The sequence below is a fragment of the Phaseolus vulgaris genome, chromosome 10 (genome assembly GCF_051622355.1).
Source record: "Phaseolus vulgaris cultivar YP4 chromosome 10, ASM5162235v1, whole genome shotgun sequence".
Taxonomy (NCBI): Eukaryota; Viridiplantae; Streptophyta; class Magnoliopsida; order Fabales; family Fabaceae; genus Phaseolus; species Phaseolus vulgaris.
The window spans coordinates 45,238,173-45,253,856 of record NC_143507.1 but is presented as its reverse complement, the minus strand read 5'-3'; the positions used below and the strand labels follow the sequence as shown (position 1 = coordinate 45,253,856).

The window sequence follows — 15,684 nt, the reverse complement described above, 5'->3', positions numbered from 1 at the left end:
TTGTTTTGGAACAAGATCAAAATAATTGCATCTATTATTCAGCTGTTGGCTACTAGTAATCAAACATTACGAATCACTGTTTATGGATTGCAAAACCGAAATCAAAATCATAAAAGTGAATAAGCATGCAGAATATGTAGAAGAGAGAAAAATCTGCCATTAGCAAAGCTGTAATTCTATCTTATGTGTGCTATCTTTTTGTTCATGTAGAAGATCCGGAGCAAAAACCACAAATACGATACAGCCCTTTCCAATCTCCAGTACAATTTCCACCAACACTACCTACAAATCTAAAGCAGAAGTCAACAAAAAACAAAGAGCTGCACCTGCTTAGATTCACACTTCAGTGACCAAAAAATACAGGAGAAGTGATTTAATAGCTTGTTGAAATTTCAATGCCCTTATTTCCTTTCAATAAAAGACTTGACCCTTTCCATCCATCTTACATACTCCGTTTTATCCTTGTGTTTCATGTACTGATGCAAGAAAACAGCAAGTTCATCATTTATGCCCCTTACTTCCAAAAAATCATAAAGGCTGTCTTGCAACGCATCATCCAACTCCCTGCCAAGAACCAACAGAAAAAGGTACTGTTAACACAATTCCAAATCTAAGCAAACAACTAGGAGTGGAAATGAGTGAGTAAACCTACGTGAATTCCGGACCAACATAGGCCTCATCTATTATATTCTCATTTGCACGTATGAACACCTTTTTTATCTCTACATCGTCAGGCCAAGCAGAACACGTAATTTGCAACACACCATCACCTTCTCCCTTGGAGATAGTGACAATTACAGTAATGTGCATCTGCATTTCATCAGAATTAATTACACCACCGTCTGGAGTTTGAGTTGGAGCAGGAAGAGCTCCATCAAACATGGTGACTTCAAGTTTAATGTCTTCATCAGCATATCGTTTTTTCAATGTAATCCACCGCTCCCCAGCTCGGCCATCCACCATAAAGGAACCAAACTTCGTAACAGGCTGTAAAACAAGAGCGGCCATATTAAAATTCATGCTCTGAACAAAAATACATACAACTTCAATTGATACAGAGAAAAACGCTGAGAAATCACTATCTAATACACTCTATTGAACACACAACGTTACAAATTGAATTTCACTGAGAAAAAAAATCACAAAAAAACTATCCAATAAATTTTATCCAATGGAACTGTTAGAAAGTGTGTTGCTAGATTTATCTTGAAACAAAACATGGAGCGTTAAGGAGGTTTGTGTATGCATTTTGAAGCTCTGAGACGTGATTTGTGAGTGGAAGTTAGAGGGAAAGGGGAAAAGAAAGCGTACGTCGTTGGGAGGAGAGGATTGGAGCTCGTACTGAATCTCGTTGCGAAGGAGTCTCAAAATGTTACCCTCGAAAGCTGATTTGCGCATCTCCGATATGTAACTTCTTCGGAATAGGTGGTGAGAAATGCATAGTTGTGGTTGTTGTTGATGGTGAAATTGGTGTGTTAGGGTTAGGGTTAGGGATTTTCTGAGGGAACGAATTAAGCGTGCCATTGAACAAGAAGAGCACGAAGTGGGAATCACAGGCACCAGACTAGGGTTTTAGATCGGATGAAAGGGTTTATGAAATTATGTCTGAGACTACAAAAATAGTAAAGCAATTAAAGGTGTATTACTTATGTGCTTATTTCCCATTTTTACTTCTAAAATACAAAATCACCATCTTATTTTTAATTTTTTTTTTTTTACGAAACTTGACATATCAGTTTAAATATCAAGTAACAACAATCATCTACCATCACATAAAGTAACATATACTTACTCATAAATAACTATAGATAGAAGTATGTTATATCAATAAAATTGGTCTCTATAAATCCTAGTAAGCTTATTAGCACAAACATTTCTTTCACGAAAAATGTAAAAAACTCAAAATCTGATTTTTCCACAATAAATAAAACAAGTGTTCCACCTATTACAAATTTATTACAAATTTATTTTCCATAAATAAATTGAAACAAAAATAACAATATTATTATTATTGGAGCAAATTGAGTTTTACTCTTATGGTACTTCATTATATTGCCAAGGTGGAATGATTGGGACATGCATTCATCCCAAAACAAATTGGTAAAATTGGTGGTAGTAAATATTTAGTGTGCATTTTTTGTGTGTTTGGATATTGTAATTTTAATAAATAACGGATGAGAAAATAGATATTTAACGTACAAAAATTGTTTTAAAAAAGTAGACTAATTAATTTGTTTGTTGTTCCTGTTGATAATATGAATATATTATGTTTTATATTTTTTTTGATTGAAAATGAAGTTATTAAAGAAAACCAACTATGAAAAAGTAAAGAAAGCAGTACAGTATTTAACTAAAATAATTATAGCAAAATGTAGAAAAATAGAAGAAAGTAATAAAAAAAATGGATTAAATATGTTTATCTTTTCAATACTTTCATTCAAAATTGATTTTCGTTCCTAGTGAAAACTTTAGATCTTCTAAAAATTTATAATAACAAAATTATTAAAATGGATCTTTGTCAAATTTTTCAAATAACAAACGAATTTTCAATGTGAATTAGAATGTTAAAATATTTCACATTAACTCATCACGTGAATGCTATAACACTATAATACAAATACAATTCATGAATTCGTTTCTTACATAAAAGAAAACATTAGTAAAGATTCATTCTAACAATTTTCTTACTATTCAATGTTTAAAATTTGGACTAAGAACAAAAACTAAATTGGTGTGTTAATGTTATAGTATTAGGACAAAGAACATATTTAACCCATAAAAAATTTCAAACATAAATAATTAAAATGAATTTGTTAAAAATGTTGTGATATTCATCCACCCTGGATCCTGTTAATAGTTTTCATGTTCTGAACTTGATTCTCTTAAAAATCTATATGTCCAACATTCTTGACCCCAAGGGGCATTATTTCAATAAATCAAAACAATGAGAGAGGTTACAATCGTATAAAAGTTGTTTCTGAATCTAACATTACCCATTAATAAAGCAGTCTCCACTTCCAATACATAGCAGCAATTACTGAAATTGGATCCAAAGAAATATTTTCAAAGCTAGCAATTACTCATTGTTACGCCAACCATACTAGTATCTAACTCAGGAAATGTACTGTTATACAAAAATAGACCATTTCATATTATCAAACATCTAAAGATAGAGCACATTTTTTTCCAAAGGACAATACAAGGGTAATAAGAAGTCAACTTCTGAGTTCTAAGGTCCTCAATATAAACATTATGAACAGCAGTCTCACATTAATTTTTCTTCCAAATATCTGGAGGTGATTAATGAGACATTTAATCGCATTAAATCCAAATCACCAAATCAACCAAGATGAACATTCCACCTCACCAAACTATTGCAGTTGCATTCAAGCCTATGAAATTGATACACTCAAGATTATAACTGTCTCCAACCAACCATAAACATAGACAAGAGCTCTCACAGCTATTGCGTCAAACAAAAGTAAAAAATACACTTGTGTTGGTTTCAATTCACAGAGGAATACAAGACAGAGTTGACAAAATTTTGGTCCGGTGTTGGTTCACTCAAATGTTGGTCCAAGAGGGTTCAGCTCCAAATCCCCACTCTCTTTGAAATTGACACCACTTTCCATGGCCACCTTAATTTCTCCACAGGGCATTTAACAACCACTTCAAGATCACAATCTTGCTCCTTATCACTAGTGTAGGTGCTGCTGCCTTCTTCCTCGCTAAACCCACAAAGAAGGGAAAAAGAAGAGGCACTAGTCCAAAATCATATCATTTTGGATTCAATTGACGGGTTAAACACCACGTACGACTGACAAAGCTAACAAAGGGGAAAGCTTTGGCATAAAAATATAAGTTACAGGACTTAATTAAATAAAAGAAGGTTGAAGAACTAAACTAAAATTAAATTAAACGGAGAGGATGAACACGCATTTAAAGTTTACTCCCTTCGACATACAAATGATCAAAGCCTAGAAAAAAAATTATTAATTTACTGGATTCTTACATGACTGCAGGCAGCATAAAGCCCAAATAACAATTACTTTCTAGTTTCCACATATATGTGGCAACTAAAGTGATGCACCGCAAATAGCTTTCCCATTTATATCTTCCTTCCCAAAAACACTTGAACAGTTTTTTTCTCAGAGGAAGGGGATTGACTACAGGTTTGGGTAACCTGTGGAGTATGATTAAATAACTAATCATTTTTTGAGAAAAAAAGAAAGAAAAAAACCTATAGCTTTTGATCATTTCAATCTAATGACTTAAAAAATTTCTAAATATCCTAGTACCTTAATGAGCCCCTCCACTTTGACTCTGGCCTTTGGGATCCTGAAGAGAAGAATTTGGAGTTGCATCTGAACCCTTACTGTCTTCACATAATTCTGGCTTTGACTTGGAAGGATTATGTTTACCAAAATGGTCTTCATTATCAGCTCTATCTGATGCAGAATCAGTGGGACTAGTGTCCTTTGGTGAAGAAGAATTTAAGTGTTTTTTCTCATTATCAGGCACCTGATTTTTGTCCAGGTTGCTACTTGATTGTTTCTTTGTTCCAACAACAATCTCCTTCACAGCCTCTTCAAGTTTCTCAAGTCTCACTTTCACATCTGAAAGCTGGGGATCAAATTTGTCTTCCTTTTCTTCTGGGGGATTTAGTTCCATTTCTTTTTCTTTTTCCTTTGCTTCTTCTTCTTCCTTCAGCTTCCTTTTCTTCTCCACGTCCTACGAAGTGATTTGGAGAATCATTCATCCAATTATTTAAATGTAAATTACAAATATACCAACAAATAACAGGTTCAACAAAAGCATATAATACAGCCTAGGAAACTCCAATATATTTTAAAATAATTCACTGTATCTCTCATTAATTCTCAGCAAACAATTCCACAGTACAGCCACCGCAAACATTTGCAGAGTGTATCAACGATATAGTTTATATATCATCAGTGTCTAGCTAGGAAATAAAGTGGATCAGAACACTGAATAGCGTATACGAGTCTTGTTAGATTGTCATACAAGAAGTTTCATTCCTAAAGGATTCCATAGAAAGCACTTTAGACGGAGCCCTGAATTGAATGGTCAGATTATGAAGAGGGAACAAGATGATCACAAGAACCTATCAACATTTATATGATGATCGAAAATCACCCTTATATTACAATATCAGAAAAAGGAAAGATAACGTACCGCCTCCATTTTTCTGATTTCATAACGAGCATATTGTGCCACCAAATACACAGCTGTGTGGAAAAAAAAAACTTAGATGATAACTGTAGAACATTTTGAAAATGATAAAATAAAACTTTAAAGGCTGAGCATCGTACCCAAGGAAGGCAAGCACGCAAAAAAAAACTGTACAAGATGAAAATCAAACCTGACCAAGAAAAACAGAGATGCAAAGTAAGAATTTTTTCCCCTTCATTATTAACAGTATAAACAAATATAGTTATCCTTACTTTAATTTTCGTATAACATCCATCCATCCATATAGTTTTTACCCGGCCTTTAGTTTCACTCTGGTCTTTAACTTTGGAATTCATGATTTGCTTTAGTGAATGTTAAGGACCAATATGAAGGAGAGTCGATTGTTTTAGTTCCTGACTTTTAACAATCATCGTTTACATTAATCATTTTCCATTGGAAAAGCTTATTATACGAACTTATTGGATTTAATGACTTGTGAAAGTGAGTTATGATCTACTTTCAATAAAGTTTGCAATGTTGGGTTATCAAAATAAGTTTCTGATGTAATTTTTTAAAATTAAAAAAAAAATAAACAAGGCTTTCGTAGTATTTACTTGCAGCTTGAAACTCCCAATGTGATAGAAAAGAAACAGATGCAGAGAGAGGCAATAAAGTGGAGATAGCATGCATCATTAAGTAAAGTTATCATCAGAGTTTGGTTCTCATGTGGAAGAAAAAGGTGCAGGGAAGGTGTTTGACGAAATGCGTAAAAGAGAAAACATAGAGGAGAGAAAGAGGGATACCCAAACTTCTTCTTCTTGGGGGGATCAGTGAAAAGGATCTTAGCGGCAGTCATCATGTCGAGATTCTCCAGCTGTCGATACCTTTCATCATCGACGACGATGTTTTTGTTGTCGCCGTTGTTGTTACTGTTTCTAGTGGATGTACAAAAGGAATAACGGGTTCTGGCGTTGGTGGAGAACGACGTTGCGAAAAACCTGAATCGCTCCGAGGAGCGTAACCACCTTGCTCCGCCGCCAAACATAGGTTCATCATACAAAACCACCGCTCCCTTCAAATTTCGGATCCAAAATACCCGCCCCGTTTCTACTCCCCAAATTTACTATTATTATTCAACAAAGTTAGCAACAAAAACAAGTACTTTAAAAAAAAATGGACATACATATACATTAAAATTGTTATAGTTTATATACAAATACTATAATACTAATACGAAAAAAAAAATTAAAATATAAAATATTTAAATACAAATCTATATATTATATAATTATAAATTATATAAATTGACAATAAAAATTTAGTGTATAAATATATTTCAATTTTTTTAGCAAAAGATAATTTTCATATTCTAAAGAATTTGTTTCTTAATTTTGTAATCATAATTAAAATTTGTATAATAAATTAAGTTTTTAAGAAAATTAATGTATTTTTCTTTTTTAAAATTATGTTAAAATCGTACGAGAATTGTCATAAATTCAATAAATATTTTTTTAATTTGATACTCCATCAAATGCGTGTGTTGTATGGGTGTCAGTGTTCAATACATATATTCAACACGGACACACGAGCCTCAAAGATAACTTTATTTAATTAGATTCCTATAATTTTCCTCATTACATTATTTGAAATAATGAAAATTTAAAACTTATGAACCATTAGCATAATATAAAAAAAGAAAAATTAATTTAACAATTTATAAAAAATAGAGGAAGTTTAAATGTCAATTTTCAGTTTTAATGTTCCATTATTAACTAATTTTGTTTGTTGTCGTATAAAACTAAATTAAAAGTTTTGAGAAAATTCGTTATTAGATTTCAAAAGAAAAAAAAACTTATTGTCTTACCTCATTCTCATATGTAAAATAAATTACTAGTAATAATTTTTTTATTTTAATTTCTAATAGCTTGTTTGTTTAATCTGAAAAAAAAAATGTAAAATGATTGTAATCAATGAAAGTTATAAAAACAAGAATATAAAGTATTGAAAATACTAAAAAAGTATCCGTTATATATGGGAAAATTAATTTTTCTCTAGAATTAAGAGAAAATTTTACGAAAAAAATAATGGTAATTGATTATTGATTAATGTTTCATTGTTGCTTACTTTTTTATGTTTACTAATTTATTTATTTAGATATTTACAACATAAGTTTAATTTTGGATAAAGTATGCATCGTGCTTCATTTTATTTAGGTTTTGGTTAAATTTTTAGTCGAGTCTTTATTAAAATTTATTAATCGAAATAAATAAGAAATTATTATCTGATTCTGTCTATAATTATTTAAAGATTTTCTTTATATATTTCCTATTTACCAGTCATGGACAAGGACAAAAAGTTTTATATGAAAATTATTATAAAAAAAATATTTTCACGTCAAAATTATTGTAATATTATAAAAATATCTTAATATAAAGTTGTTTTGATTAGGAGAATTTCTCAAGTGATTACCAGACATACATTGGGATGTCAAAATATAAATTGTATAATTTAAGTATTTAAAAATTAAAATATAACAAAAAAAAAATCAATGGTGGAGAATAGAAAATTTATTATATTTAGAAAAATACACAATTTACTAAAGAATTCAAAATGCAACAATAATAATTCATTTATTCACTTGGTTTTTCTTTGACTTTCACAATCTTTAATTAATTTACATTTTTCATTTTAAAATGGATTTTTTCTATTTTGAAATTGTATTTAATCATAATATCAAATGTTTCAATTCGATCATAAATATTTATATCCACTATAAATATAATATATAATGATACCTATAAGTTACTATACAAGGCCGTGTTAATATTTTTAATTAGAAAAATGCTGATAGTATAATAAATATTTAAATTTAATTTTTAACATTCAAATTAATTTATTAATATATTTTTCTAAATATACGATAAAATATTAAAAAATATATGTTATTGGTTTTTGTTTAATGTATTAAGCGATTATAAAAATACTCATATGATTGTGTTCAATTAATGAAAAACTCTTTTTAAGTATGAAGTTTTAATTTTCAAATTATTAATTATCAATATTTTATTAATTTCATGTTTATTAAGTGATTAATTAATTTAATGTTTATTTTAAAAAAATAAGCTCAATTAAAAATGGAAAATTTATACAGAAAATTACCTTTCTTTTATGATATAAGATTCAATTGCTTCATTATGTGTAGTTTATATTTATTTTTTTTATCAAGTGGTTAAATTCAAGTTCTAATGATACCAATTAGAATTTGTAATAAATACTGAGGTACGCTTTGAAATTATTTATTATTTTTTACTATAAAAATACTATGATGATAAATTGTACAAGTTCAAAAGTTTCCATTTTAAATTCGAGTGTATTCTTCGCTCATTAAAATATACCAGCTTTTGATAAAATATTGATTCAGTCTTAAAAAAATACATGAAATAAATTTAAAACTTTTAGGATAATGTATATTTATCTATTATATTTGTATTATAAATATATTTATTTTATATTACTAACAAAATCAATGTAAATTATAATATATAAATAGAATAAAAAATTTGTGTGTCAAAAATTCACATATAAGAAATAGTTCATGACAGTTAGAATAGAATTCAATTTCACAAATTAGTTTTCTATTATAAATCAATTTTAAATTAGTTAACTTATCGGTATATGTATTTTTTTTAAAAAAAATATGAATAATCCTAAATCAGAGTTTCTCAGAGTGATTATGACAAGTATTTCATCGATTATGAAACATTAGTCAAAACAGTAAACACATCACAAACCAAGATAAAATCACATTCAAGTTAGACATTAGTAGGTTTCATCTTTTGAATTTATTCCATAACATGTATAACTTCACAAAATTCAAAAGATAAAACCGTTTTACGATAAAAACATTTTATAATACATATAACAAGTATAACTTCACAAAATTCAAAAGATAAAACCATTTTACGATAAAAATATTTTATAATATATATAAATGGTTAAAAATATTATTTTATATATTGATACTGTAAAGTTAAATTAAACTCAGTAATTTAAAATTTATTATAACAATAGTTTGTTGAACAGATTTTATTAGTAGTTAATTATAAATATATAATATCACGATATATATATATATTTATTTATTTATTTTTTATTGAGATCTTATATTAACTTAAAATAAAGATAAGAAATGTTCAACGAGTTTATATATATATGAGACCAATTTTAATAAAAAATAAAATACTCTAAATTCACAAAACTTAATCAAAAACTTTGTTTATATTAATATTACACATATTATTTACTCTAAATTCATGTTGAAGAAAAAAATATACTTAAATAACAATTTCACTATTATTATTATAATACATCACCAGAATAATAACTCCCGAATGTATTGTCTATAGTTCACAATTTTCTACAGATTCTCAATGAATTTAGTACCTAAATTCTACCTGAAAAAGGGTTCTGGTAATGCTATTGGAACTAGGTGAATTCCATGGTCTCAAATCTACCAAAAAACTGGTTCTGGAATATCTGAATTTCTGTTAAAAAATCAATGTCACCAATCTCAACCACATGAGATTGGATTACAATTTGTTAGTGCTATTATTCACCACACCCACGTGAGGACATTATTATTGTTATCACCCATAAACAAAAAACAACAACAAATTAACAAACCAATTCTACCACTTTCCTAGGTCAAACTCTTTTCTATGTTCTTTACCTCACTCACTTCTTCTTCTTCATACATGAGTAGACTCCAAAGAACATACCTAATTAAGTTCTTTAATCCAAAAAAAAGTTGTTAATTGAATCCATTATCATATCTCCCCTTTCCCCAAAACCCATCATCACCCTCTCCTTTTTCTTTACTTTAAGATCAAATCTCCACTAAAACACACCTCATAATAATACAATATACATTGCATAACATGGAACCACTCACCCATACGCCATAATTATGACAAATTCTTTTCAATACAATCACATCTTGCACCCAATACCACCACCAGCTCATGCCTCTGGCACAACCGTAATTTCACACCAAATCATAACCCCTTCAATTCCAAAACCTTTGATTTATAAATACATTTACATGCGTATGTAACACACTAGATATGCTCCCAATTCACGCACACGCACTGCCACCGCCACCGCTACCACTACCACCCACCGCCGGTGAAACCCGTTAACCAACCACACCCTTTCTTCTTTCTCCTCATCTTCCACAACCCATTTTCCGTTTCTTCAAAATTCTCATACCCAATTGGGAAAAGCAAACAACTTTAAACCTTCACCTTCATTTCGTATTGAACTCTGCTTCTTCTTCTTCCGTGTGAAACGGCGATGAAGTAGTCGGCGTTTTGCGATCAAAACGCCGCCGCAGAATGCTGTGCAGGAAGAGCTCCAAAAACGGCGTCGCTTCGGGATCGGTCCCGGTGTACCTCAACGTCTACGATCTGACTCCGATAAACGGTTACGCTTACTGGTTCGGCCTCGGAGTGTACCATTCCGGCGTGCAAGGTTCGTCGATTTTCTCTCTCTCTCTCTCTCTCTCTCTCTCTCTCTCTCTCTCTCTCTCTCTCTCTCTCTCTCTCTCTCTCTCTCTCTCTCTCTCTCTCTCTCTCTCTCTCTCTCTCTCTCTCTCTCTCTCTCTCACTCTCCACCCTTTTGAATCTCTGCAAGAACCCACCTCAGATCTACGATCCGCAACAAGAAAAAATTTCTGGGTCGCTCTCTTTCCCCTTTAATCTCACAAAAACTGAATTTTTCATTCTGTTGTTGCTGCGGTGCAGTTCACGGCGTTGAATTCGCGTTCGGGGCTCACGAGTATCCGTCGACGGGGATATTCGAGGGGGAGCCAAAGAGGTGCGAAGGTTTCAGTTTCAGAAAAACGATTCTGATCGGAAAAACCGACATGGGACCAGGCGAAGTGAAGGCGGTTATGGAAGAACTCGCCGCCGAATACAGAGGAAATGCTTACAATCTCATCACAAAGAATTGCAACCATTTCTGCAACGACGCTTGTCTCAGACTCACCGGAAATCCCATCCCCAGCTGGGTCAATCGTCTTGCCAGAATCGGTAAGTGCCACCTCACTGTGTTCACTGTTCATCACTACCATTCCCACACCCAACACCAACACCACCACCAACAACAACGTTAACCCAACACAACATGCCTGTTTTTTTTTTCAATATTATTATTACCTGTCGTTTTCATCTCAGGTGTTTTTGTTTGCTTGCGTAAATTTGAAATTTGAAATTTGCAATTAAAATATTCAGTGATGTGGGTTACACAGCAGCATACACTACCACACTACCATTCCCAGTAAATTTTAAACACAGTTATTGTTGACTTCGAAGAAAAAACGGTTGGATTCAAATTGACATGAACAATTTGATTTGTTGCAGGTTTTTTGTTCAACTGTGTTCTTCCTGTGACATTGAACTCAACAAAAGTTAGACATCACAGAATGGAAGAGAAGCAATGCGAGGGAGAGAAGGAGGCATTGGCGAGTGAGGGAAAGAAGCTGAGTGCACCAAATTCAACACCATCCCCTGCGAGAGGGCGCAGGGGAAGGAGCAGAACCCGTCGCCCCCTCCCTCCACCTTCGCCGTTGATTGTTGGGTCTTGATCATCATGATCTTCATCAACGCTCAAAATCTTCTCTTTTTTCTCTTTTTGCTTTGCCCAATTACACAGAAGTTGCTTCTCAGTTTAAAATTGTTCTTCTTCATTCTTTACATCCAATAACATTATAAAAACACCACCCAGGAATCCTGGATTCAAATTCTTCTTTTTCTTTTTCTTTTTCTCTTTCTTTAATGCTTTTTTTTTTCTTTTGAAATTAAAGTGAGGACCCACTTTATGGAAAAAAAAAATTAAACCTATTTTAAACAAAAGAAAATACAAATATTAATTTTTTAAAATTAAAAGCAGAGTTGGTAAAAAATGACGAATAAAGAGCAAGTTTCATGCTTTGTAAAGGAATAATGTGCTGGTTTTACTGAAATTATTAATTGTTAAGTTATTATCATGTTTAATGATTTGATGAGAGTAATATTTCTTTTTAAATAAATTTTTTACTCTGATTTAGGAAAATTAAATTCTCGTTTCTTTTATAAGAATGTGTTAATAAAAAAAAATTAATGTGAGAAAACAAATACCGGATAATCGACCAATCATGGAATTTTAGATTTTGGAAAAAAATTATAAATTTCCCTCTAAAAGTCTTCTTGTAAATTTTTTATCAATTTTTTGTTAATTAATACACAAAGATATGTTATAATTTTTATTTATTTATATATTTAATAATTATATCTAAAATTAAAATTCAACGATATACCTTCAATTTTTAAAATTATTAGTTGAATTCTTATTTTTTTAATTTTTTTTAAAGTGGACCAAAATGACCTATTGATCTGATGTAAGATTCAACCAAACCAAAAATAATTGCAGTTCATTTGGATAAGATGCTTAAAAGTAATTCAAATTTTTAATTTAATATTATTTTACATATGAATTATTACTAAAAACATTTGCATATTTTTCTTTTATGAAGTTCACCATTTAAAATTTATATATTGATTATAATCTAATATAAACTTTTAAAATTCTCTTTTAGATATCGTAAAAACTTAAAATAAGCTTTGCGAATCGTATACTTATTAATTAATTGTTTGATTTGGATAAAAGATTTGATTTAAAATATTATAAAATTTTATTATCAGTGTAATGAATTTAACTAATAAATACCGTACAATCACTCACTCATTAGTTGAAATAGTTTTAGAATCAAACTTACTATACAAAGTTTATGTTTTCATTCGTAACATACAATTTTAAAATCTCTCAAAGATTTTCAAATTTTTTAGTCAAACAAAATAGTTATTTCATAAACACAACAAATTTGGCTAAATGAATCAAAATAATCATCAATTATAGAATAGTCCTTATAAATGTGTCACTCCAATTAATTTATAAAGATACTATACTATTCAAATAGTCATGCCTTTCTATACCAACAAGTTTTATCATGAATTTAATCAAATCAAATATTAATTTAATTTTTTATTTTCTTCAGATAAATTAAATAATTTCATTCTCTCCATATTTTTATATTTTTTTTTTCTTTTTTAATAATATTTTTTTTTCATGTGATGGCATATGATTATTGTTGTTTGAAGTGTTAACCTAACTAAGTTGCATAGTGATGTCTAACATGAAAGTTTTTATATAAAAAAAATCACTTCATTCATTTTATTAACATAGTCTATTAAGAAATGAACTTTAAACTTAATTTAACTTCATAAAAATGGCTTATAATGTAGGTTTTGCACTCACTTATATATTATGAAATATGTTAATATGTAGTTGATGTGATATCTTCAACACACTCCCGTTCAACATAGTATGTGTCATGATAAGTGCAACAAACTCTTATTAGAATAAACTCGAAATAACTCTGATATCAACCGATTTTATAATGTTGAGTTAAATTTAAAGTTTATTTCTTAATATAGTTTATCATTAAACATGTCAAAAAGTTTGATAAAATTGTTAAAGTGATTTATAGAAAGATTAGTCAATATGAATCAAAATTAGAATCCTCTTTCTTTAATTTTATGACTTTCTCTTAACATAGAATACCAAATGTAAGACTTAAGATGACATTTACAATCTCAAAATTCATGATTTTATGTTGTGAATAATATGTGAGGTGAAATAAGAAGATTGAAAAACTTTGGTAAAGCAAAAAGTGAGATATTATCATTATTATTATTTCTTGTTGGAGTATGTGCATGGCATACACATATACATACATGGTTTTTAAATGGAAAAATGTGGTAGTGTTCTCCTAAAGTAATGCAAATTTCTGAACTCTTTAACTCCATGTTTAAAATAATGCAGTGGAAGCAGAGACATTATCTTGTTGTTCTTTTTGTGTCGAAGTCGTAAATGATGATAAACTAATGACAAATTAGAAGAGCCATGATTCATAGATGGTGAGATGCATAAAGCACATAAGCAGTGAGATGGTGAGACATGAACTACAGCAGAAGTTTGGTGCTGTCATTTTCTGTCAATCTGTGTCCCTATTCTTCATTTTCCTTTTTTAGCTTCATGACTTTTCCTATTTGGACTTTCCACTTTTTCCTCTAAAGTACCTATTAGAGAGTCAACAAAGCTGCATGGTAGAACACCAACTTTTGACCACCAAACCAATAATGGACTCAATGAAACACTTAGGTTTTCATTTCCTTTCTCCTTTTTCCCTCCAAACAATTTTTTTCATGGCTAAGAACAACATGATTGAGGAGGTAAATCTAGGGAGGGAGTTAAAAGGTACGAGGCTCTCTCGGACACGTCTCTTTTATAGAATGTCCATGTCATACTAATGTATTTGATATTGACACTCGTATGACACGTATATGTGAAATATTCAATTCAAAAACATTTGTTAAAATTTCTGACAATTATAGTATAGTTCTAACACAATTTTTAAAATGAAAAAATACATTAATTTTCTTTCAAATTTATTGTATATTTTTTTATTATAATTATAAAAATAAAGAAAAAAACATTTTGAAACAACAATTAAAAAAAAACATCTTTCTCTTGAAAAAAAAGAACGATATCTCCGTATAAATTTCTATGCTTCATAGATAAAAGAGAAAATAGGGTTATGCTTAATTAAATAAATGAAGTAACAACAACCTCTATATTGTTGTAACTTAAAATTTATAAGCACTTTTTTAATAGGGATTTGGTAACAATAGGAGAATACGATTAAGCAAACATTATACTTGTAACAGTTTATATCTTAATTAAAGAATCCATAATTTGAATATTAATGATGTCACTAAATTTAAACATGAATTATACATAATTACTGTTTTATTTATATTAGTTATCAATTTTAAAAAATCAATCTCACCAAAACGGTAGAATTTGAAGATAGAATTTGGGTTACACCTGTCATGGTTATTATAACAATATTATGATTTACTGTTTTGAATCATACAATTTGATAGCAATATATGTAATTAAATGAATTAAATGTCCAGAAAAATAATTACAAGGTTCAATTTTTGTAAAATTATTTCAAATTACACAATGTTCTTTATATTTTATTTTCTTACTTTTTTTCACCAATTCTTAAAAAAGATAATAGTGATACATAATCAAATGTGAACTTCATTTTACTCGTCAAATCATCTATTCTTATTATTATAATATAGTAATTAAGGGATTGTATTAATTGTTAAAGTATTATTTCCCAAAAAAAAGCTTAAGGAGTCATATAAATTTAAATTATTATTTTGACAGGAAAAAAGGAATTAAAGTATTACTTAGCCTATTATAATTTGGTTGTTAAATTGTTTCATTCCATTATTTAAAAATAGAGTTTCACAAACTGAAATATAACTTATATTTTTGTTTACGAAACTTATGGTGATGACAATATGTAAAGCTTGTATA

General features: G+C 29.6%; 3 protein-coding genes across 7 annotated transcripts; 1 reads left to right on the top strand and 2 right to left on the bottom strand.

The window, feature by feature from the left end:
* Positions 1-135: 135 nt before the first annotated feature.
* Positions 136-1,622, bottom strand: LOC137819373 (uncharacterized protein At2g39795, mitochondrial). The gene is made up of 3 exons (XM_068623193.2): positions 1,312-1,622; positions 653-987; positions 136-564 (listed from the first exon to the last, which is right to left on the bottom strand). Exons 1-3 carry the CDS (start codon positions 1,522-1,524, stop codon positions 402-404), a joined length of 711 nt encoding a protein of 236 aa, XP_068479294.1. The 5' UTR covers positions 1,525-1,622; the 3' UTR covers positions 136-401.
* Positions 1,623-3,205: 1,583 nt separating this feature from the next.
* On the bottom strand, positions 3,206-6,382 carry LOC137819033 (uncharacterized). Of its 5 annotated transcripts, none has more exons than XM_068622740.2 (5): positions 5,997-6,382; positions 5,334-5,383; positions 5,197-5,249; positions 4,299-4,731; positions 3,206-4,183 (listed from the first exon to the last, which is right to left on the bottom strand). In XM_068622740.2, exons 1-4 carry the CDS (start codon positions 6,236-6,238, stop codon positions 4,300-4,302), a joined length of 777 nt encoding a protein of 258 aa, XP_068478841.1. In that variant the 5' UTR covers positions 6,239-6,382; the 3' UTR covers positions 3,206-4,183; position 4,299. The 5 variants fall into 5 exon arrangements, with proteins under 5 accessions (XP_068478841.1, XP_068478842.1, XP_090152855.1 ...); XM_068622741.2 differs by having other exon boundaries at positions 3,206-3,728; positions 5,997-6,346; XM_090296729.1 differs by lacking the exon at positions 5,334-5,383 and having other exon boundaries at positions 3,206-3,728; positions 5,997-6,296.
* A 3,633-nt stretch (positions 6,383-10,015) lies between these two features.
* LOC137819200 (PPPDE putative thiol peptidase family protein) lies at positions 10,016-11,992 on the top strand. Its single transcript, XM_068622974.2, has 3 exons — positions 10,016-10,722; positions 10,995-11,282; positions 11,613-11,992. Exons 1-3 carry the CDS (start codon positions 10,587-10,589, stop codon positions 11,834-11,836), a joined length of 648 nt encoding a protein of 215 aa, XP_068479075.2. The 5' UTR covers positions 10,016-10,586; the 3' UTR covers positions 11,837-11,992.
* The last annotated feature ends 3,692 nt before the right edge of the window (positions 11,993-15,684 follow it).

Excerpts from the sequence above, each read along its gene's own strand:
- LOC137819373 (XM_068623193.2), bottom strand. The coding sequence starts at position 1,524 with ATGGCACGCTTAATTCGTTCCCTCAGAAAATCCCTAACCCTAACCCTA. Across the intron at positions 988-1,311 it reads AATCCTCTCCTCCCAACGAC|CCTGTTACGAAGTTTGGTTC; the intron begins GTACGCTTTCTT and ends CTTGTTTTACAG. Across the intron at positions 565-652 it reads TATGTTGGTCCGGAATTCAC|GGAGTTGGATGATGCGTTGC; the intron begins GTAGGTTTACTC and ends GGTTCTTGGCAG.
- LOC137819033 (XM_068622740.2), bottom strand. The coding sequence starts at position 6,238 with ATGTTTGGCGGCGGAGCAAGGTGGTTACGCTCCTCGGAGCGATTCAGG. Across the intron at positions 5,250-5,333 it reads TGCGTGCTTGCCTTCCTTGG|CTGTGTATTTGGTGGCACAA; the intron begins GTACGATGCTCA and ends TTTTCCACACAG. Across the intron at positions 4,732-5,196 it reads AAATCAGAAAAATGGAGGCG|GACGTGGAGAAGAAAAGGAA; the intron begins GTACGTTATCTT and ends ATCACTTCGTAG.
- LOC137819200 (XM_068622974.2), top strand. The coding sequence starts at position 10,587 with ATGCTGTGCAGGAAGAGCTCCAAAAACGGCGTCGCTTCGGGATCGGTC. Across the intron at positions 10,723-10,994 it reads GTACCATTCCGGCGTGCAAG|TTCACGGCGTTGAATTCGCG; the intron begins GTTCGTCGATTT and ends GCTGCGGTGCAG. Across the intron at positions 11,283-11,612 it reads CAATCGTCTTGCCAGAATCG|GTTTTTTGTTCAACTGTGTT; the intron begins GTAAGTGCCACC and ends GATTTGTTGCAG.